Here is a 27,208-nt window from a genome sequence, read left to right as displayed (position 1 = left end):
TATCTCCTCTTTTTTTCACTGAGATTTCTTCATTTTCTTGAAGAGTCTCATCCATTTTTTTGGCATGCAAGAGAGGAAAAATAGAAAGATACTGCAAGATTTCAGAGTTCAAGTATTGACATAGTAAAGGCACTCTTCAAATGGGTAGGGAAGATGTTTTGTTTCTCTGTGGGTAAACTGTGAACTTCCGTGGGATTGTAGAGAGCACATTGTCTGTGGGGAGATGTTCAGAGGTTTCTTTTTAACTGTCCTTATGCATGTGTAGTTATGTGTATTTTGCAGGGTGTTTTAACGCGCAGCATAGGTTTCAAGGGTCAGCTTAACCATTTCATTAACTCATTTTATGCCCTTAGGCGCTGTATAATGCGCTTGATTCCCTTGAAGCTTAGACCTGTGTGTACCCTGGAAGAAATCAGTGTCTGTTCTCGGTGTCAACCTCTAATGAGGCACCATATGGAAAATTGCTGAGACGCTGTGCGGAGAAGAGAGGGCAGGAAATACACGTCTCTACCTGATGCTCACAGAAAGGTCATTTTGCAGGTTTCCTGAGTAGAAGCTAGCTGAGGAGGGATAATTTGATACAGTGCTTCTGCTATGTTTTGAATGCAAGATTCTGATCAGACGATAGTGATTTTACGCATACAACTGCACACAGTTGAATCAGATTCTGTATTTTGCGAAACAGTGAAATCTGTCTTCCCTGAGTTAGTGATGAAGAAAACATGAAATCTAGTCTTTGCAGCTCCAATGGCAGCAGCTCTTTATAATTGCACTCCTTTTCTACTTCAGAAAAGAACAGCAGCCTGCAGAGACATATTATTGCTTTGTCACATAATTTCAGAGCTGTAAAAATTGAAACCAGAGCTAAAGAAAGTATTAAGCATTGTAGAATAAGGGTCCTGCTTTTCAGTTGTCTTCACTTTTCACTGTGTACTTATTTTTAGACCCCTGGCATATATTAAAGAAAAATAATAAAAGAATGCTAGTAATACAATCTAGTCTTGGGATATGGGGCATAATTTTCAAAAGCATGTTCCCAAAAGAGGGTTGGGCACCTGGGCCAGATTCTCATAGTATGTTGCTGTCTAAGGACAGGAACTTACGTATCTAAACTTACATTGCAGCTGGTGAGAGATGGTATCTAGTCACTCCTGAAAATACTATGGATTTTCACATGCAGCTTTAGATGTCTAGATTAATCACAGAAATTTGATCCAAAGTATCTCAGATAGTGACATATTCTGAAAATGGGAGGTTTTAATTTCCCATTTACTTCCTTTAGAGAGAAGTGCATCTCTTGCTTCATCTTCCTCTGAGAAGCTCAGAGTTTCACAAGCGTTCACATATTGGGAGGCAGGGAAGTATTCAGTTGATGTTAGAGTGTGCAAACTGAGGCATGGACAAGTATAATGAACTTGCTTTAAATCTGGGAGGTCTGTTAAACCTGGCAGGAGAACCCAGGTTTCTCTGCTCCCAGTCCTGGTTCTGAGCACCCACCCATCATTCACAAAGCTCCAGCCCAGCGCATGTAATGTGGGGGGAAGAGAAGGTGAAATCTGGCAGATAATCCAGACGAGTGAAAGTTGCAAGAGCCACAGTGGAGAAGGGAGGCTTGATTCAAGGCACAAAACCATGAGAAATTGCAAAAGCCGAATCCTTTATGAAGATTTATTTAGAAAAACCACAATGCTGGGGAGTCACTGTTACATAGCGTGGTAGTTCCATTCCTCTTGAGTAATATGCACCACACTGTGCGCATGCAATTACTTTTGTTCCAGAGATAACATCTTCATCTAGAGTTATACATGTACACATACAGTCCTTAGTGCACGCTACAATTCACATGTATGTTAGGACACGCACAAAGTTGAGCTTTTCCATGAAAAAAATGTATAAAAAATACAAACCAAACTGAAGCTGTCAACACGAGAAGCGATGTGCAAAAATAAACAAAGTTACTCCTGAATGTTTGCTTAAAAAAAAAGGACTCTTCTGTCCCTGTTCCCCATTCAGCATTGAGTATGCTAGATGTTGCTTGAAAGTAGAATGTAAAATAACTAGTCACATCCTGATCCCTTTCATGTTAGTTGCAGAGATTTTTAATGAGCTAATATATCCTATATTAATATGAAAATCTGCCTTCATGCGTCACCATCATGTGCTGTTGCTGTATTGAACAGATCCTTGCATTGTTGCAACGTTTGATTTGTGATGCTCTAGCCCAGGTGACAACCAAGCCCTGTGTGGAGCGCACAAAGAGGCAGGACAGAGATGTCCCTGGTCACAGAGGGACATCTGGCAGGGGCTGGCAGCAGCTGCCTGGAGAAAATGGCCAGGGATTAGGAGTTCTCGTCACGCATGCTGGACGGAGCCAGCCCTCCCAGGCCCCCTGCCATGGGGTGCACAGCTCCAGGCACTGTCTGCTAGTGCACGGTGGGGCTGGTGTTTGAGATGATGCCCTCGAGTGCCTGAGGAACCCTCCCTTCAGAGGAAACATGCCTGTGCAAAGAGCGTGGTAGATGAAGGGACGGAGAGCCCGCAGGGCCTTCCCCAGCCAGGTGCCTTGCTCCATGATGCAAACCGTAGCTGACATGAATGGAGCCACCTGACTACCTAACCACTTGTGTGGCTCTGAGCGAAGCTATACAGGATGACATGCTGCAGACATCATGAAGCAGCCAGACCAATCCATCCTTGTAAAACTGCTGCATGCAAATACCAACACTTTAAATGGCAATTAAGACTAGAAATGGATCGCACTTGTTTCCCATACATATATGTACCACCCTGTAAAAACAGAAGTAACCAATTAAAAAAAAAAACAACATTAAAACAAATTGATTGATAGTTGCGATTCCCTTCATTGGATCAAAGGAAAAGAAGAAGAAAATAGGGGCAGCGTGATTCTAATCACTAAAGTTTGTCAGTAACCGTAATCTTTTGGTTTTAGGGATAAGCATTCTTCCTACCCATGAGCCTTGATGCTGCAAAGCCCAGTATTCCCCTGGTAATCTGCATGTTTTTCAAGGACTGTTTATTTAAGCCCATGCAGATTTATGACTGTGTTATAAAACTTGTTATTTTTTTTCATGGGATATCAAAGTTTTTCACAGCAAATCCTGCATGAATCCAGGAAAAATCTCAGCAAGACTCCCCTGTGTGTTTTGGTTTTTTACTTGCAAAGCAAAGGTTTCCACCTTATTCTAAGGAAGGGAAGGAGAGGTGGAAATTGTAAAGACTGGGAGATCTCCAGGGAAGTGGAGGAACTGTGGATACTGCAATTTAGATCCCAGCTCAGCAGACCACTTTAGCCAACTATTTTAAGTGGGATTTAAGTGTACATTTTCCAGTTTGGACCCCAGTATGAAGACCAGTATCCAACAGGAAGAGTGTTGCCTTGGACCTACTCATTTCCATTATAAAAGGCACGGAGGGAGGGTTCATCCTGTTAGCTTGCACTCCAGCTCTGGTCATGAAAACATCACTCAGGGGAGTATGTCAAACATGTTCCGACTACTGCTTCAGCCCTGTTGTCCTGAAGGAGGTCTCGAGCAGAGGCTGGTGTTTCCCCAGTAGCAGCATTAGTCCCAGGTGCATTTCTGCAGCTTTCTGAAAGCATTGGTGTGTGTGACACACCTAACCCAAGTCTCCCTTAGCTCTTACAGCATACATATGTGTAACCAAAATGAACCTCTGGCTCTTAGTCAGAGACAACTGTTGGCAGTGATAAAACAGTGGTAGAGAATAGTTTTAGACTGTAAAATACATAAAATGAAACATCAGACCGAATTCTTACTAAAATTTTGATGCCATTGAGCATTGGGGTTAGCTGTTTCTTCACAAGTGTTTTCCACTGGGTTAAGATTATGTCCAGCGTCTGAGTTAAGGCTCTGATTTAGCAAAGCATTTGTGCATATGCTTAAATCTGCCCTTATTCAGCTAAGCACTGATGCGAGTACCTAAGTGCCTTGTGATACAGGGACAAACCTGCACTGGAGCCTATAAATGTAAGTTGTGTAGCTGTCACAACTACCCTTTTAATGTTTTTTCCTGGTAGCACTGAATTTACTATTTAATTAATCTTCATCTAAAAGGTCCTGAGAACAGTTCTGTAATACTAACAAATGTACATAAATACTAGAACTAAAAAAAGTCAAACACATGGCTCAAAGCAAAACAAATATTGCTCAGAATACTTGTTTAGATTAAGATTAATAGCTGTAAACTGTGCATTCTAGTAGCAAATAAAAACCTGTTGGCCTAGAAAAAAACCCCAAAACATTCAAAGTCTATAGGATTGGCAGCACTAATATTACTTTACAGTGTGGAGTAAGGATAACAAATATTAGTGTAACATTGCAAAGCGATCCACCTAACCTAAGCTTATGTAAACAATTAGACTTTGACAACGTTTATACGTCTAGGCGTGGTCCTGCACTTGGACCTGGATGGGTGAAGACCCAAGAAGGTAGAAGGGCGATGTTCCAATGTGGTCCCAGCTGCCCAGATCCCGGTGCAGGAGAGAGGCTCAAGGGTGTGATCCTGCAAACCTGTCCTGGCATTACTAGTTCTACTCCTGGGAGCATCCCATTGCAGGATTCAGTTCGGCAGGGCTATACACATGTAAGTAAGGTTTATTCACAAACATAAGGCATTGCAGAACTTGGCCCTAAAATTTCTATTTTCAGCGGAATCCCTTATCCATACACAAGATCATATTTTAACATATCAAAAAGTGTCTAAAATAAGGGTCAGAGTCACTATATGTTATGCTTAGTAACACAGTTAAGATTCTGTGTATTGGCCTTAGATACTGCAAAACATTTTTTTCCTTAGATTCATAGTTGGTTTGATTTTTTTCTCATAAAAATTTACCATGAAAGTTAAAAATGAACAGGCTGTGTTTTCAAGGTTATAAAGCAACATTAACAGAAATTAGCAACTCCCATGGTAATGGTTTTCCAGTGCCTTCCCTTCTGACCAGTGAACACTCGGAGATTGCAGTTGTTGGTGGCCTCCAATCTTGCCATGCATCTTCTATGGCATGGCTACTGCCGCTCTCCTTCTACCCGCTTTTTACGAACTAGACCAATAAAACAAGAAAAGAGCAGTCATTATTGCTCTCTTGAGAGCCTAAGGACTTTTCTCACTGACACACTCCCTTCCCAGTAATGTGAACAGGAAGGAAGAAGCTTCTAAGAAATACTCAGCAAGATTATGTTCATAAATGCCATAATTAATAGATCTTAATGCTAAACAAAACAATCATATCTAAACTGTACTTTTCTATATCACAGACTGTAGAATTCCACCAAGTGTTCATATCAATACATTTCCTGTAAAAATCAGAATCTGAGCTAAAGGTTTTAGATGATGAAGAAATCGCCATTTCCAGTGCTTCCTCCCAATGGCTCAATTTAGATTTTTGTTACAGTTTTATTGTTCTTTTAGAAGCCTCTGTTTTCCAGCTAGGTTGTTATTGGCCTGCTCTAGTCTGCGTGGCAGTGCCCTGGATTATTGAAGCATTAGTCATCAAAAATTAGTAATTTTTGTCATTGCACAATTGTATTCTATAGGTAAGCACTAATCACATCCTTTTAGAAAATAATTTGAAGTACTCTTAAGTACTGATATCAGTGAGTATTGGCAACAAGGAAAACATCATATTGGACCTTAAATTATCTGTTTAAACTTCACGTGCTGTGATTGCATCAACCATCTGATAGTAAGTTAATTAACTCTGGATTCTCACGAGAAACCAAGGAGGTTGAAGTTGCCATTTAGCAAAGCAGAGAGCAATGAGCTTTGTGTTATGGGTAGGATTATTTTGACAAGCAGCTGAATGTGAATTTTGACACCCCATTTCGAAGTCTAATTGATTAAAAACACTTAGTTTAATCTTTTTTTTTTTTTCTTGCTGTAAACTACTCCTGCCTAATCATCTCCTCCTTATTCTGTGTATTGAGCACACAGGGCAGAGCATGTCACACTCAGGTAAAACTTGCAAAGCTTTGTTGTCTTTGTCTGTACTTGGTCACGCAGGCAGGAAAGTCTTTTTTGTTTCCTTGGTTGGGCGGGCTTGGTCTGTCACGGGCAGGGCAGGGCAAAGAAGTGAGGACTCCTGTGTTCATTGAACAAACAGAATGGGTTTGGCGCTCTACTTACTGGCCAGAACAGCTGACAGGGCAGCTGGAAATCCTGGGTGCTCCATGGAAAAGGCTGAAGTAACTCCTCTTCCCAGAAGGAGTGGGAGGAGAAGAATAGTGGCTCCTAATCACAGTAAGATCTTTGCTGTTGACTACTCTGGAGTGCGTGGAGCTATGCATCACCCCTCACATATAGCAGATCAAATGTTATAGAGTTAAAATTCAATCTTATGTGCAGACAAGAAGAGTTGTGCCTAGGAAGGTCAGGGTTTGGCTCACATAAACAAATGATGAGTAGATGTAGTAGCATCTTACCCAGATCATTGTTTTTAGTGATAGCTGCTGCTACCCTGGTTCTTGGACCTTGCTTTGTGAACTGGTATCCAAACTTGAGAATCTTGGAGTTCTCCTCCAGCATCTTGGCAATCTCCATCTCTACAGCTGTCCCCAGCTGCTGCCTCTGTTGGTGATGGGGTGAAATATCCCCAAAAGAAAAGAAAATATTTGTTTTCGTATGAAAGAAATAAGTGGTCATATTTCATTACTGTGCTGCAAACTACAAACAGAATCCTGTCCCTGGAGATTTTGCTCTGGGTTTTATATTTGGCTTTGACCAGCTTTATTTAGAAGTTTTCCACTCTTTGGTTGCACAGGCATGGGACATGAGCTGTGGAATGACTGAGCCACAGAGGCTGCCTTGACTTCGCCAAAGCCCTCTAGGACAACCCTCTGGGAATCCATATAGAAGGGAAACAAAAGTGGACTCCCTCAATGCTCTCTCTTTACCTGGTTGTCAATTTTAATTTCTGTCAGGGATTCATTCTCTTTCAGTGCATCAATCAGTGCCAAAATACCCGTCCCAGTAATGAAGTTGGATTCTACATTCAGACTCTTCAGTGTTTTGTTCACTTTCAACATATCTGCAAATGCCTGAGGGGGTCAGAAAGAGAGAATATGAGATAACGTCTTGAGAGTTTCAGGGAATAACAGAATCTGCAAAACATGGCTTAGTACCTACAAAGAAATAAAACACAAATAGGCTTAGAAGAACATAGAGGTAGATCAGAAGAGATTACACTTCTACTTTGCATACTCACAGGGAAATTCTGCCAGGGAAAATGAAGAACGCATCCTAAAGCAGACACAGACCTACTTAAAAATTGTGGGTTTTTTTCCAAACAGTGTTTAAACTTACAATAGCTACAGGGTCATTGCTTCGAGTAGCTGCAAGGCTGAATGTCTTCACATGCGTGTTGCTTTCCAAAGCTTTTGCAAACTCTTTCAGTGTTGGAATAGGAATATTCTGCATTAAGAAGATAAATTCAGTAATTAGGAAAGCCAGTCACGGCGCTAGACGCTGATTTTTATTATTATCAAACTTATTGATTAATAGCCACAGTCTACGCAATTTAAACATCCCCAATGCTTTTAAGAGTATCTCAGAATGGATAATGTGTACTCTGCTCACAGTGGCCTTCAGAGACCTGCGGAGGCCTGCGCTAGGATGCGATGTCAGCACTGCCTTTAACTGGGTCAGGCCAACACAAGCACGTGACTGATCTCTGAGCTACTTTCCTGTTTTGCTGCTGGTTGTTCAGTCTCTGCGTGCCAGCTCCTCCTCCTCCATTTCCATGTGTGGGCTAATTGAATTTGGCCAGTGATGATTATAGTGCCCATGAAATATCTTGCTTTACAGTCTGCTAAAGAAAGGCAGCCAGAGGGAGTCGTCCCTTGGGCTTTTAACTGGCATCTAATTCAATATCAGGCATTGATGACCTTGGAGCATCTACAACAGTTCCCTCCACATCCCTTTCCTGTGTGTCCTGCTTTTTCTGAACAGTAAAGAGAGACAAAATTTGAAGGTAAAAGGTAAGGGCTTTGGAAATATTTGAATATACCCTCCTATGATGATGTAAATGAAACAACAGCATCTACCTTGATGTTGTTGAGATTAATTTCTATGAGACTAGGATCATTTGCTTTTATCCTTTGTAAACTTGCTTCCACGTTGGTTGGATTAGGTGGCTCCTCAAAGATGGGCTTGACCTTTTCACCTTTCACTACATCTGCAACACAAGATCTCATGAGATATTGATGTGAGGAACAGGATCATCAGTAACAGTCTGGCTTTTCAATTCCCATTTAAGTTTGTACTGTTAGCATTCAAGAAAGGGTTTATATGAACCACAAAACATGGGAACAGGAATATTAGCCCTGTTATCCCTGCCATGCCCTTTGCACCTTCTGTGTACCCAGAAGCATGTCACTGGAGGCTGTGGTCACAGCAGCTGAGCAGTGTCCTCACGGGCAAATTCCTCCTTTATGTACAAAAGTCCTGCTGCAATTAATTTGAGCCAAAGCAGCTTTAAAGACTACTGTATAGGATGCAACACACTGCAAGGGCCGCTTTGTTCTTTGTCTAATATCTGTAAAGGAAGTTGTGCTCAGAACTTGCCCATGACATTAGTGAGAAAATGTCCCTGCACCTATAAATAGACTGTGCTAAAATAAAGGAACATCATCAGGATTCCCTCAGTTTCCTTCTCTCGGCTGATGCTATCAGCCTTACAATAAATTCAATTAGCTCTTGTAAAATTGCAACATCTGCACTTTCTAAATAATAAAACTATCAAAGCATGAAAAGCAAGTCCGTCTGCCAGCACCAAGATTTATGAAGTCTTTGAGTATTCATGCTCCAAAGCGATACAGTTTTTAATGCTGGAAGCTATGAGCTATAAATATTCTTAGAAATGCACAAAAATCATAGCTTAGAACACAATTAGTACTTCTAATTCCCACGCATGTAGTTGTGGAGATTAATGTATAAGCCCTGACCACCCAAGCCACTAGCGCCAAGAAAGGAATATGTTACTGACCACAAGTATGTTTAAACCCTTTTATTTTATGTTACAGACAGTGAGTGATTTTGAAGACTTGTCCTCAAGTCTCAATGTACTATGCATTGCTGTTCAGTGCAATGGGTAAAGCTCATGCCATATCATGGGCCAAAAGAAAACCAAGTATTTTTTTAGAACTCATACTCTTAGTAGAGATGAAGTCATACACAAACCTTGAGCTGGTTTTCACTCTGCTCCCTTTTACCCTGAACTTTTTTTTTTCCTAATTCCCTGAGAGACCTCACATGTGCCTGAATAACACTCCAGCCTTTCTAGGGAGTAGGAAATTTAAAACTACTGGTAAAATGCATATAGAGAATTCATCCTATCGTGGAGGCAAGGATGGAAAGTAAACAAAACAGCAAAGCATTTTTCGCACTTGTGGCAACACCCTGCCGAGCTGGGAGCTAGGGAGAGACTTGCACCCTGTCCTCAGGTTAGACGTCACAATATACTCAGTCTAGAGTTAGCAGTATTTTTCACTTACTACTTCTTGTTGCTTCCCATGAGTTTTATCTTGCTTCTTTAATAATGGTGCTGTTTTGCCACATTGACAGGCAACTTTTGAGATGTCTCCCTCTTTTACTGAAGCATTTCACTTGGCTAAGGAAAGGTATTGCTTTTGGACTAAAGAATAAAGTGATCCGACCGTGATTTTCTGGTTCTTAAATCTGTGATTGGAGCATAGTTTAGCTGACTCACATAGCTGACATTTTGACTCAGTACAACAAAAATATTCTGAAATCTGTGTGGATTAGTAATGCATGCAGTTGCCTGTTGTGAGATAGATGGCAGCTCACACAGGGCCCAGCTGGGGAGGCTTCCAGAGCGGTCTTAATCCTGAGGAAAATGAAGTGACACGGTGTCCTGCCTACTTTCCCACCTCCCCTTTAGTAAAGAAGGATGGAAATGAAAGCCCTTGGTAAAGATAGCTGCTGTTCTCATGGCCTTATGAGAAGAAAACATTTTTTTGAGTACTGCTTCCCTAGAAAAGGGCATTCCACAGTTTTGTCTTAAAAAGCAGAGTTTAGCCCACTTGATATCCCAGAGCTTGGAGGTGATGAGCTCTGGATCAAGGCTTGGCAGCTCTCAAGAAAAACTTGGAATTTAGATGTATCCATTTCTCCCCCCATCCAGCCTCCTGTTGGTTGCTGAGCTAAGATCTGATTCACCAAAAGTTTGTTTATTTGGTGCAAACATTTCTGGATTTGTTTAGTAACTACAGCTGTTTCTGCTGGGGGATGTCTGGAACAATTACACTTCCCCTGTACCTAAGGAGCACTATAACAATGTTTAAACACGCTGCCACAGGACCAAGGTGGAGGTAGCAGATCCGAGAGAATAGCCGGGGCAGGAGCACATCCATGCAGTCTTTGCCTCGCTGTGAATGCAGCTCGACGTGGCTCTGGTCAGAGACGTGATTCCGCCACGTTCAAGCCCCGTGGTTACAAGTGGTTCTTCAGTTGCATAACTGTAGGTACTCGGGGCGAGATGGCCGCGCCTGCGCTGTGGCCGCCTCTTAGCTACAGCTCGCTATGTTTTCTGCCTGCTGCCTAAACTGAAGTGGAATGAAAAATACATATTTCTTAGCTTCTTAAATACTCCCATCCTTTCAAGCACCTCTGCAGAGCCAGTTATTGCTCTAGGAAAACAAAGCTCCTTAGGAATGATTTATTTGCATAGTACTGTTGTCATTATAGAAAATTAATATTAAGATTATATTTACTTTAAAGAGCTTCCCCTCATGGTTAATTAGATCAGTCAAGGTAAGGCCAAGTTACATTACACTGAATTTAGACGAATAGACCCAACCTATAGGTGTACAAGGCCCTAAAGATGACATATAGCCCGCAAGAGAAATCTGCTTGCTTACTTCTCACGCTTCCTTTTCCATCTTTACTGCGTGCTCCTCCTTCATCAAATTTTGGGTTGTTGACCATGTTGTGCACTCCAAGAACAGCTAAAATGTATAAATACCAGCAACAGGTTACAATGTTAATGGCAGGAACAAAGATTGCAGAAAAATATCTGCTACGAATTCTAGTTTAGTTCCCTAAACAAAAAAACCTTCATAAAATGTGAACTCTGAGTCATGCTTGCTTGTAGGGAGAGTCTTTAGGGGTCTAAATACTGGAGATACAGACATTTTTCATAGATGTTTTTGAACAAATTAATCAAGGTACTATGCATATCACAGAAATGCCAGCTGGAAGGAACTGCTGCAGGTCATCTTGTCCAGCCTCCCCCTCAAGCAGGAGTGTTGCCAATATTAACCAGGTCAGCCATGGCTTTGTCTGGCTGGATCCTGAAAACATTCAGGGATGGAAATCCCACAATCTTTTTGGATAACTTGTTTCAGTGCTACACTCCTAATGAATTTTTTTCTATAATATACAACCTGAATCTCCCATTGCTCCTTGTTGTATTGTTTGGCACATCCAAGAAGAATTTGACTGTACATGTTGTTAGCTTAATAAATTGGCATTCACACTGTGGTTTCTTATAGAAGCATATGGATGCTAATGTACTTGGGGAAAAAAAAGAATATATTCCAGGACTTCAAACAGTGAGGATATAAACTATTATGAGAGAAATGACAAAAGAAACCAAAACTCCGTAAAAGAAGCTGCAGACAAAGTTGTCTTTTCTGCAAATGAACTTCCATAGTGTCCAAGAATAAATTGTGCTGTGTTTGCTGATACTTCTTCCATAAATTATCTAATTAGACTTTATTCTATAGGATTATGCAGGAATTAGAAGTTATTACCTTAATGTAGTTTTTCACTTTTATCATCAGGTTTTTCTTATGGCAAATACTCTGTTCTATACGCAAATGACTCTTTAGTTGCTGTTACAGACTATTTTCAGAACTCTTGGCAGTAGGTGTGCTACTTGCTGGGTTTTTTTATTAAACTTTGATACCTACAAATTCTGTCATGAATGGCTGGATACTGACCAGAGATGAGCAAAACTTGGAATTTCATTCCATGAGCTTCAGACTTCCTGAAACATGCCAGCTGCATTATAATCCTGTGATACACCACATTTCACTCAGAGTCAAGACTAATGCATCCAGAAATGTGTGGTGTAGCCAAGAATTACAGAAGATAATGGCAAGATCATGTCCTTCAATAGGACAATATAGTAACTACAAGAGTTTTGAGTGTAATGTTGATCTAATCCAGATTCAGATTAATATGCTGAAATATTTCATTTGTATTTTTCTAATGAAAAACAAAAAATTGTCAATAGAGTTGAAATTCTCCCACCAAATTTTTTGTGTAGACTAGTGGCCCAAAAAGATAGACCATGGACCTCAGAGAGACCAGGGAAGGATAGGATCCACTCTGAACTGGATGGAAAAGGCAGGAGATGTCAATGGTTCCATGGGGACGTCTCAACACTAGGTTGTGCAGGGTCTTAGGATGACCCATTGACATTAATCTCACCAGCCCTGGTGAATTCCAAATTAGGGATTCAAATTATAATCTTTTACTGGCATAAACATATGACATAGCCATGATACAAACTGCTTGAAAGTCACAGGCAGCTCAAGAACTACAGATTGGCCTTTGTTATACTGCAGGTTCAAATTTTATTTATGCAAGTGGATATATTTCAAAATTATTTCCTTTGTGCACACTCTAGAACATGAGGTTATACTTTGGATTAAAGGAAAAGAATTAAAAGTGGTGAAGTTAGGCAGGTCTATTCAGCTGGCAACCAATTTTCTGATTCAAGGGGTTAGACTCCAAATTTCCTCATGGATGCAAGATCTTCATCCATTGCATCCTCTAACAAGTTCATCCCACCATTTGGGATGTCAGAGTTGAGAGGCGGTACCAATAGCACGTATGTATGTGCATGCAGTAAGATCAATAGTATGTATGCAATGTGGATGCAGTAAGATCAATGGTCTCCACTACAACGCAAACCACCCCAGCCTGCAGTCTACCATCTTGACCCTTCCCTTCCCCAAAGCATGTTAGCTGGTTCATCTTCTCCCCTTGCCTGCCACGTCAGTTGTAAGTAGATGAGAGAGGTCTAAAATGCAGCAGCTATCGAGTCACACTTGAAGTCCCCATGGGCAATGTGTGGCCCACAGGTTGGCCACCTGTCTGTATAGTGAAACAGCAGGTATTTGGGAGATGATCATGAGACACTCCTGGTGGCAGGTCTAGGCAGAGAAGAACTGGATGTCTAGGGGGATCCTACCTAGATATTATCTAACCTGCAAGGTCGTAGAGTTCAGTATCTGAAGCGCTGGCCAGGGCTTCTTCTAGTTCTGGATCCAGGGTCACTTTCTCTTCTGTACGGGTTTCTATGGGCTTTTCTTTAGGGATAAATATTTTTCCTAAGAGAAGAAAAAAGCCAGAGTGAGTAATGAATTATTGGAACAATTCATCTGCCTCCTGGCAGCGGGGGAATAAGTCTGTGACAATGGAACTGCTTGGAAATACATCAGGTGCATGTTTTCCTTTTTCTTACTCAATGCTATCCTCAACGCCAGCATCTCAATAAGAGTCTAAAAATAAAAGGTGCAGATTTCTGGTCTGTGTTGGTGATTGTTAATATGGAAGAAAATTTCCTAAAACAAATGCCTAGGAGCAGTCACAGCTGTGCTTTTTCTGAGGTTCCTGTGGCCTTAAATAGGCAGAATCAGGTCTACGCAAAAAGCTTGCTGAAATTTCATCCTTATATTTAAATGAGGCACCAGAAGCAGTTGAAACCATCCTACTGCAAGAATATTTCAGTTTACCAAATTCCATACAAGAGCCTGAAAGCTCAGCAAACCTGTTCTCTTCCAGTAATTCAGTTTCATTACCATCCTTCCTATCAGTATTTCCCCTCTGTGCGTCCTGATGATCATTCACATAAATAGCATTTTCCTGATCATCTGTACAGGCCTGAAAAGACTGAACTGAACCACATGTTCCCCAAGAAAGACTCCTGACCTATTTGTCTCTCTTCGTATACTGCTGTTACATTGGGGTTAGCAGGTGTGTTTCCACGTGATATTCCCCAAGACTGATTTCATCAGCCCTTCTGCTGAAATGAGAAAACTGTAGGATAAATCCAGAAACAACAGAAGAAGTCAGACTACCTCTTTAGCCTGCTATTATAGTGAACTTCAGTAGCATGATGATGTAACTGCAAATGCTTGGAGCAGGGCCCTTTAAATCAAAGCTAGGGCTGCACTTCAGTCACCAGCGCTGCTGGGTCTTTTCTCCCACTCAACACTTCCCTGTTCTGAACCCATACAGTCAATAAATGATGCTACATACAACAGACGGTGTCCTTGCTCCGATAATTCTGTGAATTCCCACGTTCTACTATCCACTGCAAAGTAGTTCACCTCACCTTGTCCATAACAATTACTTCTCAAGCAGGCTTTAGTTAATCCCATTGTAATGAAGCGGTGCTGACCTTTGGATGCAGGTAGCTTTGGCCCACTGTCAAATTTAAATTGTCTTTTTGTGCAGCTTTGTACACTCTAGATGTAATGCTTGAAGCACATCCTGTGACTTTCTGAAATGTCTCTAAAGTAGTTTAATTTTAACTGTATTAGTGATATTATTTTGTTACCATTAATAAATGCAGTTCTGATATTTAGTGTTGAATTACAGATGCTTTGCCTCTCGTTTTTCAACACTGTTATCCTTTTGTGGCTTAATTTTCCCCATTATGGTCCAAAGTATCATCTTCATGTAGATAATACCCAACTCATTTATCTCTTTCATACAAGTTTGTCTACAGCAATTTCTATACTGTCAGCTTCCATGACTGAGGTCACTCAATAAGCTCAGAAAAAAAATTTAATGGAAACTTCTGAAACTCTGGCAAGGTTTACTGACACAGGATTTGAATTATTTACCTTAGAGATACTTGTACCAAGGCTAAATAATTTCTGAACACAAAACTGGACAGAAGGTTATGTAGAAAGACAAAGTAGTATCGTATTATGATTCATTTTTCATGTGATATTTTAAGTAAGTAATTTTTTAAGAGGAGGCTTCTAGAAGATAAAAGCCTTTGTGGGCCAAAGGTAAGAATAATTTTCACTTTCACCATGCACTGGGTGATGTGAATCAGAGAGAGCCATGCCAGCAAACCGTCAAACAAAAGTGGAACTCTGGGGTGCGGAACACTCTGTGAAGATAGGTTAGTCACGCTCTCCAGGTTTCATCACAGCACAGGTGCTAAGATTTCAGGCTCTCGCCGTACTACCACCTAATCTGAAGTGTTGGATGGCAGCTTCCAGACACTACTGACCAAGACTTAACTCAATGCCAGCTTGACTGGTAAGGATAACACATAAGGGAAAAAATTCATGACCACGTTGGAAGCTAGAAGACCAAACTTAATCAGAATGTCTGAATAAAAAATCAGTAGTGAGGAGTACTGTCTGTAAAATATTTTCCTTTAAGATCACTGGTGATTCCACATGAGTTTCAAGTAATCAGTAGATCGTTTGAGATCTTGAGGGAATCCTACTTATCTTTATCCTGACTGATAATACTGTCCCCGAACAGCTATACTCCACGAAGTCGTAGCTCGCATGAAACATCTCTATCAGGCAATAATGATTCTTCACAGACCCAGACCTCAGCCAGACTGTTAACAAATACTGACAGAAGTCTATACTTTCACACATAACATTGTAAGGGGATACAGGACCTCGAGTCTCGTGTGAACTGGACACAGTATGTATTACAGTTGGTCCTTCTCTATGGAGTTTGGATGTGGGTAGGCCAAGTGTCTTGTGTAGCAAGAAATCCAGGGGGAATGGAAACCATTACAGGCCTATACTTTTTCCATGAAGTTCACATATATAGGAATACAATTTTTAAGCATTTGTTTCAGGCATATGTAATTCTTGGATGGCAGCCCAAATCTTTTTAACTGTGTATATGACTCCCAATGATAGTTTCATTTAAAGCATTCTTGGCAAATGTTTTAGAAAAAATTTCTATTACTGGTTATATGAACTATTTAAAGGGGCAAGGTCATGTCAAAGATGGCAATATATATCTTCAATATATGTGGGTCTTGCTGGTGTCCAGTGGCGTTTTAAAAATATTCTTTATTCTGCTATCTAGATAAGAACATTCTTTTGCATTATCCCACTGCGAAGAGATGCTGTAGCATAGCAGATAGAGGTCAGAAGAGCTTATGCATTTACCATGTTATTAGGAATTCTTTACCTGTCCACCAACTGCAAAACTCTGTGTCTGTGTTTATAGATGGCTGTCAACCAGTTTTCCTTCATTATTTTAAGGACAGAGTTTAAAGATCCAGGAGGTCCCTCCTAGTCCCACATCCATACATTGTGAATTCATTATACAGTTCCATCGTGAAATTCACTGACAAAATAAAATATGCATTGTGGCTTGCTTGTATCAATGGTCCAGCTTAAATTTGAAATTTATTATTTGGAAAAAGCCTCGGAAGAATAGCGACGTTTTATTATTTTAAAGTGAGATTCATGAAGAAAGGCTGCTGCTCTTGGTGCTCTTTAAATTCACACTCTATTTTAGAAGGTACTTTATTATAACATTCCACGTGGTATAATTAATGTTGGCTGTGTTACATTTTGCCTCCAGAATATAATGTTCTGTGCTAAGTCTTAGTAGTAAAAGCTTATCTTTCTACCAATGAAAAACATGGTGACAAAAATTATGTTTATACAGATCATACTTGAGCTACATCAGTGTTAACAACACTAAGATAACGACATTTATGTACAAAAATAGTATATTCTTGTGTTTAACTGCAAAACAAAACTCAATTCTGGTTAAAAAAAAAGTAAGCATTAAAATATAATTGTATTTTTACACACGCATAGAAACCCAAAATGTCTGGAATCCAAAGTGCTTTTTCTCAACATGAAATGTTAAGCGTAAATCAATGCAATTCTCCCCTTCTTTCTGTCAAACTGGGATAAGTGCCTGGGGTGACCTGGATGATGACAGCTTATTATAACCCAGGGGACTTTCTGACTCTGAGTGCAGTGAGTAGAGATTTGTCCTGGCTCAGTCTAACAGCAGACCTATTCCTTTTCACACACTGCAAAACTTCTATTCAAACTGAAATATGAGATGGTTCATGTCTTACTCAAGAGGCTCAGGGAAAAAATCCATTGAAAACCAGAGAGAAGGATTCAGTAAAAAGGACTACAGAGACACACAGAAATGCAGAGTGAGATAAAAGGAAAACAAATTCTATGAAAAAAAGAAATACACTGGGTACAATCATAAAACCATAGACATAATTTTGCCACTCTGATTTCCTGCATTATGCAAATGCCCCCATTAAAGCAATGTCAAAGTAGAGCAAGGAAATGAGATGTATCCCTAACTTCATCTCCTTATACTGGAAGTTAACTACATAACCACATATGCGCATCTATAGGAAAATGTATTAATTGAGCACTTCAAATGTATTTTCCTGAAGTAAGTTTATTTGTTTATTGTTATATAAGGGGAAAAAAGGAATTCTAATAGCATAGTTGGTAGGATTTTGCTAGTGTGTCCATCCTAAAAACCATTTGGAGGATTTCATCTTCGTTTATAGTTCACAGCATTTGGAACATCATTTCTGGTAGGTCTTCTCTCTGCCTTCCTTCTTATGTCATTAGACTTCTGTAAATAAATATAAATTGCCACCATTTTTACTTACTGTAACTACTTAGTATTTATTCTCACCTTGTACCTTGTACAAGCCAAAATTGTACAAGCCAAAACTCAACAAAGCACAGAGCGATGGGAAATAAGCCCATTTATATTAGCTGTACAAATGTCCTTTTATCTAAAAGCAGCTTTATTAAGGATGGTTACTTAATTTTATAATACAAATGCATTTTCTGCCATAATTGTAAAACAGTAACGTACTTTTTTTTCCTATAAACTGTAGTTCAGATTATTGTACTTTCAAAAGAATATCTGGTTACACTTATTACTTCTTACTTTTCAAAGAATCACTGACTACAGTGAGTGCCTGTTTATTCTCAATTACAGAATGCTACACTGGCCTTAGAAGTGAAATTCAATAATCTTGGAAATCTGCCTTGCATAAATCACAGGCACCTGATTCACTTTTTCCATTTCGCGCTCTTCTTCTCTTTTGAAGCTTACTTAAACTACTCTATGGAGTTCTATGAAAATGGAGCTAAATTAGTTCTTACCAGGAATAAATTTCCATTATGAAGAAGAAAATGGGCCAAGTTCAAATAAGTGTGAAGCTGAAAGCTAGTAGTAATTAAAATGCAGTATCATAACTGTTGCTGTACTGTACTCTTGGATTAGTGTCTGTATATTCTATGCCTTAAAAGTTATGATAATGGAATAGGACAGTTGCAAAGTTAAGCTCTCCAATGTTATTAAATCTATTGTGCATATACAGAAAGAGTGAAGCGTGCTGTGATCCTGCCACCTTAGCAATACCCTTTAAAGAATTCTGAAAAGTATACTTTCTCAAATAAAAATAAACAAAAGCCAACCTATAATCTTTAAAACAGAAGGAAGCCCAGAATTTCATCAGACCCTCCCATGGATTATCACAACAGTTAGGATCCCTGTAGCCCTACAGCAGTCCTCTGGATTACCACCTGGATTAACCTGCTTCGCCAATGGCAGCAGAAAGCTCTTATGTCTGATGTGGAATGGCAGCAGAGGAGGAAGAGAGTCAAGCTGTGCCGCTGGGCTTCAGGTTCTCAGGGACATCAAAGAACCTTGAAACTTAGGCAAAGCCAGATGCCACACTAGTTACGTTCGTCTCTGGCCTCTTCTCCCATCTTGCATATCCTTCTCCAAAGTTCCTTTCCTCATTGCCCGCCGTGCCTTCCCCATCCCCTCTGTCTCCCGGTCCTGTTCTTCTTGGAATCCTGACCCTTCCCACCACCTCCTTTCCCTCCGTCCTCTCTTCCTCACCACTGCTCTCTTCTGCTACAGCTCCTTTCCCCAGAGCTGCCATATCTAGTCCTTCGTCCTGAACGTATTCATGCAACTCCTTGAAAACCAGTCCCCCTCCACCTCTCTGCGCTAGCCTCTCTGCCGCCGGTTTACTCTTTTTTCTCCTTTACAGTGCCCTTACAAAGCGAGGGGAACACTGTCAGAGCAGGAGAGCGTCTCCCTGCCCTGCTTCTGGTGTGCCCATAGCCTCTCAGATGAGCGATTTCAAAGAGCATCCCAAAGAGCATCCCGCACAGCCCATGCCCCCTCCAGCACTGCTGGGCTGTCACGTGTGCTGCACATGCAGGCAGAGGCTCTGAGGACAAGACTAATACTCATTGCAGGGGGAATGTTTGGAGAACACCATAAGAAACTAGCTCTACAAGAAAGTACAATATTTTGAAGACGCCAAATTCAGGTCTTTCCCCAGGGATTGCAAAGGGCATACGTTTCAAGTCCCCTCTTCAAAGCATGGAGGCACTGCAGCTCATAAAAAAACAGCTGGAAAAATTTACTTTAGATGGGTAAAACAATGTGTTTTCTCCTAATCTTGTTCTTGGAAGCAGCTGAGTCCTTTTTGCTGACACTTTCCAAAAACTCAGCCCGAGGCAGACTCTCGGCATGGGAAATTTCAGTGTGAACTGTGTGAGTTTGGCAAAGTCATGAGCAACTAAAACAGGGTCTTACAAAAGCAAGCAGTGAAAGGCACTGGCTAGAGGCATTACTGTCAGCAACTGCAGCACTTTCAATGCTTTAAGAGACAAACATCGGTTCTAAATTTAAGCCTTGAAGAACAGGAAGAAGGTGGCAAAAATTTAAACAAACCATTTCAGCGTTGAGGGGTGAAAAGACTGCTTTTGTCAAGCCAAGAAAGATACCGTGTCTCTAAACTAACCCCTAACTTTTTTATATACAGTCTGTTAGAGAAACTGGAATTGGAACTCATTAGCATCTACTCTAACACTTTGACCTTCTGAAAATGACTGTCGTTATTACTAGTGCTGCGTATTGATACTCTGCTTGGCACGGCACAACATGCAAGATAGATGGTCTCTGCCAGAGCAACTGAAAACAGGGGTTTGGCCAGAAGTTCTCTGGTTTAATCATCCTTATTTTCTTCCTTTTCCCTTTTATCAGTTGGCTAAAAATGTTAGCATTTAATCACATACAAGCGTGTTCCCCTTCCCTTTCCAGCCACAAATAATAATAGCCCAATCCACTGGAGTTTTTCCATGACTGATGAGAACTGGATCGGATCCAAAATGAAATGGTTTGGCAAGGAACAGAAGGCCTTGTAGAAAACAGGGATGGTGGTGAAGGGCTGAAACAGCAATCCTTATAGCAATTAAAAATGGCATGGCCAACTTTTCATATCTAATGATATTTCACAACAACAGAACTTTTTTCAGTTATGATTCATTAGTGTCCTATAGTTAAGAGAACCACTGCAACAAAGCAGTAACAGAGATGTTGTTAACAGTTTATGTTTGTATTACAGTAGTACGCAGATCTTAACTAAGATCAGATGTACATAGCGCATTCAGTAAGAGAAAACATGCAGCATTGGCATTGCTCTTTAATATTTTGTGCCTGCACTGCCCCTTACTTTCTCCACATTTTCTTTTTATTCCTGGACCTTTCATGAACTTGAAAATGATACAGAAAAGGCTTCACAGTGATCTAAGTGTGATAAGCGGCTGTTCCAGCAGTATCTGTGAAATGCAGTGGGTCAGTCTAAGTAACTTCTGTAGTTCATCAGGTTCTATGTAAGGATTTCTGGAATATCTTTCCTAAGTAGGAACTAATCCAAAAATACATAAAATAAACACTTACAAACTGCCAATCGCTGTGGCTACAATTATCAGCCCTAATTCCCTATACCTCCATCGCTCATGAATAACGAACCCTCTGTTTCTGGGAACGGCTGATTAACAGCTGTGTTGCACAACAGTTCCTGAAAGCCACCAGATCATTTGCATAGCACCACGAGAGCAAACACCCACCACGGGGACATTCAAACGAAGTACCCGCCCCTGACTTGCGGTAGGGAGGACGTGGGGTAAAGCGGGCTGAAAAAATTGCTTGGTGGCCAGTTGGGGTGTGCGCCTGTCAGGCTGTCACTGTTCCGGCCCTGGTTCAGTGCAAAACTGGGGTTTTCACTGAACTTTGAGAGCTATCCCATACCGGCTTAAAACCTTCTTTTTCTACAGCAATTAATATAATACGTTAACAAGCTGAAATAGGGCAGAGGGCCAAAACCCTAATGCACGCCATACATTCGATTGTTTTTGCCAAACATTTCCAACCTCTCGAAACCATGATTACGATCAAAAACAAGGCAATTCCCTGCATGACCAGCCCCCCACCTTGAGCTCCTATTTAACACTTCCTTTGTTTTAACCACTCTGAATATCTCCGCCAGCTCTGGAATTTGTTTTGGCTTGTTTTCTAGCACAGTCAAAACCCGATGATTGTGTTCAGCATATAGAGACCAACCTAGGCAACTCAATTTTGTCCTTCAGCAGCTGTGTGGTACTGCTTTTTGGTCAAGAACTCTCCAATAAAACATTAACACAACAAAAGAGAGGCAGAGACACTAGATAAACAATAACGATGTATCACAGACTATTCTGGAAGGAGGAGATTTTAAATGCCACCTTCTTTTCAGCTCATCGCTGAATTTTCAAGTCAGTATCAGCTTTGCCTGATAAACATAGGAACTGGTAGAAATGTCACTTAACATCTGCTAGAAGCATCCCACTTCCCATATTTGAAAAAATAAATGCTTTCCCAGTGGCAGAAAAATATCAAAGTACAAAACAGTGACAAAAGCTTAAACAACACTTGACATATTCTAATCCTACTGACACGCAAATAATCTCAGGAGGTAAATAGTGCCAAATGGTACATTGACATCAACACCTCCCATTTCTAATTATACACAACTGGATGCATTTTGGAGCTGGCTCAGAACTTAATTTTTAACTAGCAGAATAAGTGTAAAATTAATTGGGGACTATTTATAGTATGGCTACATTATAGCACAGCTATAATGTAAAGAAATAATTTAACAGACATCTGTATAATATAATCATATAAATATTTACCAGTCTGTAAATACACCTTAGAGACCATCAACTTGCAGAAGGTGAAGAATAAGCTTTTCCTCAAGAGATATTCTTCTTTAGTTTCTTTTGAGGACACATTTTAGAAATGTAAATTACTTATCCTGAACTAATTGCTAAGCTTTGGAAGAATACCAATTATTCTCTAATTAAAGTGGCTTTAAATCTAGCATGTAGTATCATATCTTGGAAACGTCTTTGCAGGATTGCTTTATTTCCTTGCACAGAAAATATCTTAGTATAAATGAAAATCAAGTCATTAATATTTTAATAGGGTCATTCTGTTATTGTCTCTTCAATCGAGTTTGTCAAAATAAGTAATACCACAGTTACAAGCACGGATTCTAAGATCCAGAGCCAGCCACGCATGGCCTTTACGTGACAGTCATCATGTTCCACCAGATTCACTCTATTAGCAGAATTATCCTATAATTCATAGGAAGATTTCAGTACATTTGGCAGATGGAGATCTCAATCATATGTTTTATAAGGCTCAGATTCTGCATGAAGTCTTTGCAGTGCGGAGCAAGGGGGAAGAAGAACAAGAAAAGGAGACAGAGAAGCCCAGTGCTTGAAGTCTGGTCATCTTTCTGTAGGACACCTCCTGCCAAGTCAGGAGCAGAAGAGAGATGGAAGTACCAGTATGGGATCAAGCTCAAAATAAACAGATTCTTTCTCAAAGCCAGTTCCCTTAAAGCAGCACAAAAACGACACTGTGCTGTTCATCCAGTTCTCAAATGTCAAAGTAGGGGACCTCATCAGGTGTACAGATCTCAGGTTAATTCAGTTATTTCTAATATTAACAAAGACACAAAGGGTATTTTCATGGTATTTGGCCTTTGACTTCAAAGAAAATTTAGTAGAATTCTTTGTGTTTAGATTGTAATTGTAAAAGGACTGCAGAAATCACAGAAGATGTGGTTGTTTTCATTTGACTTAATCTGCTAAAGCCAATACTGAAGGTTTTGTCAGGAACTGGTGTTGTACAAGGAACAGGAGACATTAAGGGAATAATTCCCTTAACCTAAAATGCTGTCATAACCTTGTACTTGTGATAATTCTTAAAATCGTAATTTTGAAGAAAACGATCACAGTGAATCAAAAAACAAGATAAGAATAGCTTTAAATGCTGGCATGGCTGAATTCACTCTGTGCTGAGGAAAAAGTGACATGTGTGGTTATTTGTGTTTGTAAAGCAGTTGTATTTCCACACCAGAGGCACCAAGAATTAATAAGCAGCACTAATAAGCACTCTAAGGGCATCTGGAAGCAAATGTAGGAATAATACCGCTTTAGCCTCATCAAAAGAAAACTGAAATGGAATAAACAGGCCCGTCTGTGCAATAACACTGTCACGGACTATACAGGGAGTAGTTTTGTACAGATCAAGGGCCGGTCCTATGGGTATATGCAATTCCATGCACTGCTGTTTTTTTGTGTACTTGTGTTTCAGACATGTTTGGAGATGTCAGGCATGACTACAATGCAAAACACAAAGTCTTAGCCGTAAGTCATTAAATATCAGTAAGGTGAGACCTGATTGAAGGTGTTGGTATAACTATGCAGAGACTTGCAAGCAGTAACTTGTAGTGGTAACACCGCGGTCTGTAGGAGACTGGAAAAGGGAAGTAATTGATAATAAATCCATAATACAATAAACTGTTTTCTTTTCTGTACAGTATGTGCTTGATCACTCCTGCTACCAGCAGGATCACTGCAGTGTCACTGCATTTCAGTGGGCTCGGCAGCAACCCTGTGAATAGCATTGAGCGCGAGACACAATGGAGGAAAAAGTAGGTTAAACAATATGCTGCATGATAAAATAACGCATCAGTCAGGTTGAGCTGAAAACTGCCTTGTTTGTCTAAAACCATTGTTTCAAAGAATGAGAACTCAATGTAATGGCAGTAACAACTCTTGGCCTGCAAATAACATTTTATATCTTTGATAATGATACATAAAGTAAAAAATGTTGCACTTGACTTTCTTGAAATACCTGCTTTCCCTTAAGCAGGTCCCATTGAAATAATGGCAAACTCATCAAACGGTCAAAAATGGACCCAGACATAGTAAGTTCCTTCTTGAAGGAAGAGGTGTCCTGAGGTAGGCATTTTTATCCACTGTATATAAATGAGGAAAAGGAGATAATGGTGCTACAGGAACATTGCTCGCTTAAAAATATGACTGTTCCTGCCCTATGGTTATCCTACCAATGTTTGACTGATTAGAATTAGGGTTTTCTGGTTTTCCCTTTTTTTCCTGTAGCTGTAGGACAAGGGGAAGCAGAGAAACTGTCTGCCTGAATAGCATTGCCAGATGTGCTAGTAAACAAGTGGAAAAATACTTATTTTTTTGTAAGTATATTCCCTAAGCTATTACTTACAGCAATTATAGGCAATACTTACTTAGAAAGGCATTTAATACGTTTCCTCCTAAACAGTCCTTGCACAGGCCTAATGCTTAACGCGGGAATAGTCCCAGTGAGGTTAGCTAGGCCACCTTTGTCCATCTTTGACTGCAAATAGAGGCATTTGCTCATCTGGGAGCTGCTGATTGAGCCCTTTGCTGGGCTGGCGTTCGTGTGTTCCCATACCCACCCGTTAAATATGCAATTATAACTCCAGAGTAGCAAGGCAGACCACTACACAGCAGATAAAACCACCACTTCATCTCCTGCTACAACAGCTCTAGATCTGACTCCTGAGCTTCACCCTGCACAGTAACAGCCTCCACCTCTTTTAGTCCCAGCGTATTCCACAAAAAGGCCAGGCAGCGGTGGATGCCTGTGCCCAGGCAGTCCATTACTCAACACTGACATGAAGATGGATGGTACCTTTCTTTTCCCCTGTAAATGGTACAAAGTCTTCTCTGTCTTTGTGCTCAAGCGCTTGCTTCTCCAAGTACGAGAGCAGGCGTTCTCTGTCGAAAGGTCCCGTCGCAGGTTTAGTGGTCTGGTCCTTTTGCCGAAATCCTGCTGGAAGCAAAGCGTTCTGTGAAAGAGAAGGAGGCATGTAAAGGAGATGAAGCAATTTCATATAGTGTTCCAAATTTCATTTCAATGTTGTTGTTTTTTAAGTGAAACCAGTCTTTGCATGTTACTTCATATAATGTTCTTTGGTGACAGCAATAACACACATTACCTAAATGTAACCACTAAAACTAGGATATCTTCCAGGCTTCTTGACTGTACCGCCTATTAATATTTTTATTAACCATATTTACAATCACAGCACCAAAGAACTGAGCAAGATCAGAGCACTTTATGTTACATATATTATAACCACGGAGTTTGCAGTCCAGGTAGATAGACCAGTAAAAGTTTTCTATACGTTTTTTTCTCTTCATTTACTCTTTTTCCTCCCCCTTTTTCTCTCTCTCTTTTCATTTTTTCAAAAATTCCTTTCATTCTAATGTCAATGTCTCTTGGACTTCAGAAATGAATGGCACGCACCGAAAGTAATTGGTGAATTATGTGGACTTCAGCTATTTAGAGTATGCAGGAAGCAAGCAGATGAAGCCCCACTTTAAACATGTAGCTGTGTGACCATGTGATTGCAGCTGCATCCCATAATATAAGAAGATGCATAAGGCTCCCACATTTCAGTCCAGGAAATCCCAGAAAGGAATACAGGTACATGAACTTTGCAGTGCACGTGAAGTAAAGCCAACATGTTGAAGATGCCCCAGAGTGCTGCAGAAACACTTCATCGTTGGCCAGAACACGCACAGTAAATCTGATCCATGGCAAATATCCAGTGAATCCTGAGCACATCCAGAGAACTCAAGTCACTAGACGTTTTACCTGTGCGTGCACAAACGTGCCCAGAGTGCTACAAATTTACTGCACGTATGTAGATTGACTACAAATGCACCATGGCTTTGTTGTTGTTGTTGTTGCTGAATGTTCCGTATCTCCATTTGAGATGCCAGATACTTGAAATTACCAGAAAATGCACTGTAGAAGTGGTGGTAGTGAGGGAAGTGGCAACATGGAGGGAGAAAACAGCAAAGCCCACCCTTCATTTCCGGGTAAATTTGTGCTATAGAACTAGAAGCTATAAATCTATTGTGTTTTTTCAAATCTATTTTGTCTCCAGAGTGAATGGGTTTTATCTGCCAGTTTACCTGCCGGTTTTCAAACTCCTACATCAGTTTGGAAGTCTTTGGGGTAGGTACAGTCAGAATTCCCAACCAGCACACTTGTGACTGTAACCTTGTTATTGTAGAACCGAGTGGTTCCCAGGCCAGAGATCTTTAAATTCTTTGTGAGTTTTGCTCTCTAGAAAATGACAGTTGTGTAGCTGAATCTTATTTTTCTTAATCATGTCTAAGTATATTCTCTTCAACTAAAAATATCTGTGCTGAATGACATAGTCAACAGATTTCAGAAGTTCAAAAGATTTGATCTTCACAAACACGCATTATGTTTGTTTGTTTATTGCTGTGCTCAGAAACAGCAGCCATAAAAAGCTTCTCATTGTGCTGCAGTGTACAAACATGATTAAAGATTTAGATTGCAGGCAAGCTCGTGTCTAAATAGACAAGGGATAGAGAAAGGGCACACTTATACAAAAGCAAGTAGCACAGCACAGCAGGAATAAAAACAAAATGTCCCTAGCTGAGCTGCTCATCCGTTAGGGTACGCTGCCTCCACTGCAACAGAACACAACTAAAAAAAGGTGCCATATGTGGCATTTATAACAGCTTCTGAGCTATGACCCCCCCGGTCCCCATTACTAACCTCAGGATCCAGATCATCAAGAACATGCTCTAGCTGTTTCAGTTCATCCTCCGAGAGTTTGCTGAGTATTTCATCTTCATTGATATTCTTATATTTCTCCAACTCTTTTCGGAAGGGCAGAGACATGGCTCCTGCTGCACTGCTTGACTGATGCTGCTCTTCAAGATTTCAACCATCCAGGAGTACTGAGCTTCTTGCGGCTTCACTCACTGTTAACAATAAAGCGTTATGAGTATCTCCATTTAGCTGACATATAGTCCTAAAGAGCCTGCATGCTGAGAGTCACATTTACACTTCATTAATGGAAACGAAGCAGCAAGATGTCCTGGCTCAGCGGAGGGGGTGTGGG

The 27,208-nt window shown here is 40.5% G+C and overlaps 1 protein-coding gene across 3 annotated transcripts; it reads right to left on the bottom strand.

Moving 5' to 3' along the window:
• Positions 1-5,021: 5,021 nt before the first annotated feature.
• On the bottom strand, positions 5,022-26,985 carry LOC104254154 (tropomodulin-2). Of its 3 annotated transcripts, XM_009807828.2 has the most exons (10): positions 26,860-26,985; positions 24,952-25,108; positions 13,275-13,397; positions 10,944-11,003; positions 8,677-8,702; positions 8,082-8,216; positions 7,342-7,449; positions 6,933-7,076; positions 6,462-6,606; positions 5,022-5,083 (listed from the first exon to the last, which is right to left on the bottom strand). In XM_009807828.2, the coding sequence occupies exons 1-10, from the start codon at positions 26,983-26,985 to the stop codon at positions 5,049-5,051; spliced, it is 1,059 nt and encodes a 352-aa protein (XP_009806130.1). In that variant the 3' UTR covers positions 5,022-5,048. The 3 variants fall into 3 exon arrangements, with proteins under 3 accessions (XP_009806130.1, XP_009806131.1, XP_009806133.1); XM_009807829.2 differs by lacking the exon at positions 8,677-8,702 and having other exon boundaries at positions 8,082-8,212; positions 10,917-11,003; XM_009807831.2 differs by lacking the exons at positions 7,342-7,449; positions 8,677-8,702 and having other exon boundaries at positions 8,082-8,212; positions 10,917-11,003.
• Positions 26,986-27,208: the final 223 nt, after the last annotated feature.

The sequence above is a fragment of the Gavia stellata genome, chromosome 13 (assembly GCF_030936135.1).
Source record: "Gavia stellata isolate bGavSte3 chromosome 13, bGavSte3.hap2, whole genome shotgun sequence".
Classification (NCBI taxonomy): Eukaryota; Metazoa; Chordata; class Aves; order Gaviiformes; family Gaviidae; genus Gavia; species Gavia stellata.
Note: the sequence above shows the minus strand (reverse complement) of the source record. Positions and strands in the feature narration are given on the sequence as shown.

Excerpts from the sequence above, each read along its gene's own strand:
- LOC104254154 (XM_009807828.2), bottom strand. The coding sequence starts at position 26,985 with ATGTCTCTGCCCTTCCGAAAAGAGTTGGAGAAATATAAGAATATCAAT. Across the intron at positions 11,004-13,274 it reads TGAACTCTACGACCTTGCAG|CTGTTCTTGGAGTGCACAAC; the intron begins GTTAGATAATAT and ends TATACATTTTAG. Across the intron at positions 8,703-10,943 it reads TGATGAAGGAGGAGCACGCA|CATCAGCCGAGAGAAGGAAA; the intron begins GTAAAGATGGAA and ends TAAGGCTGATAG.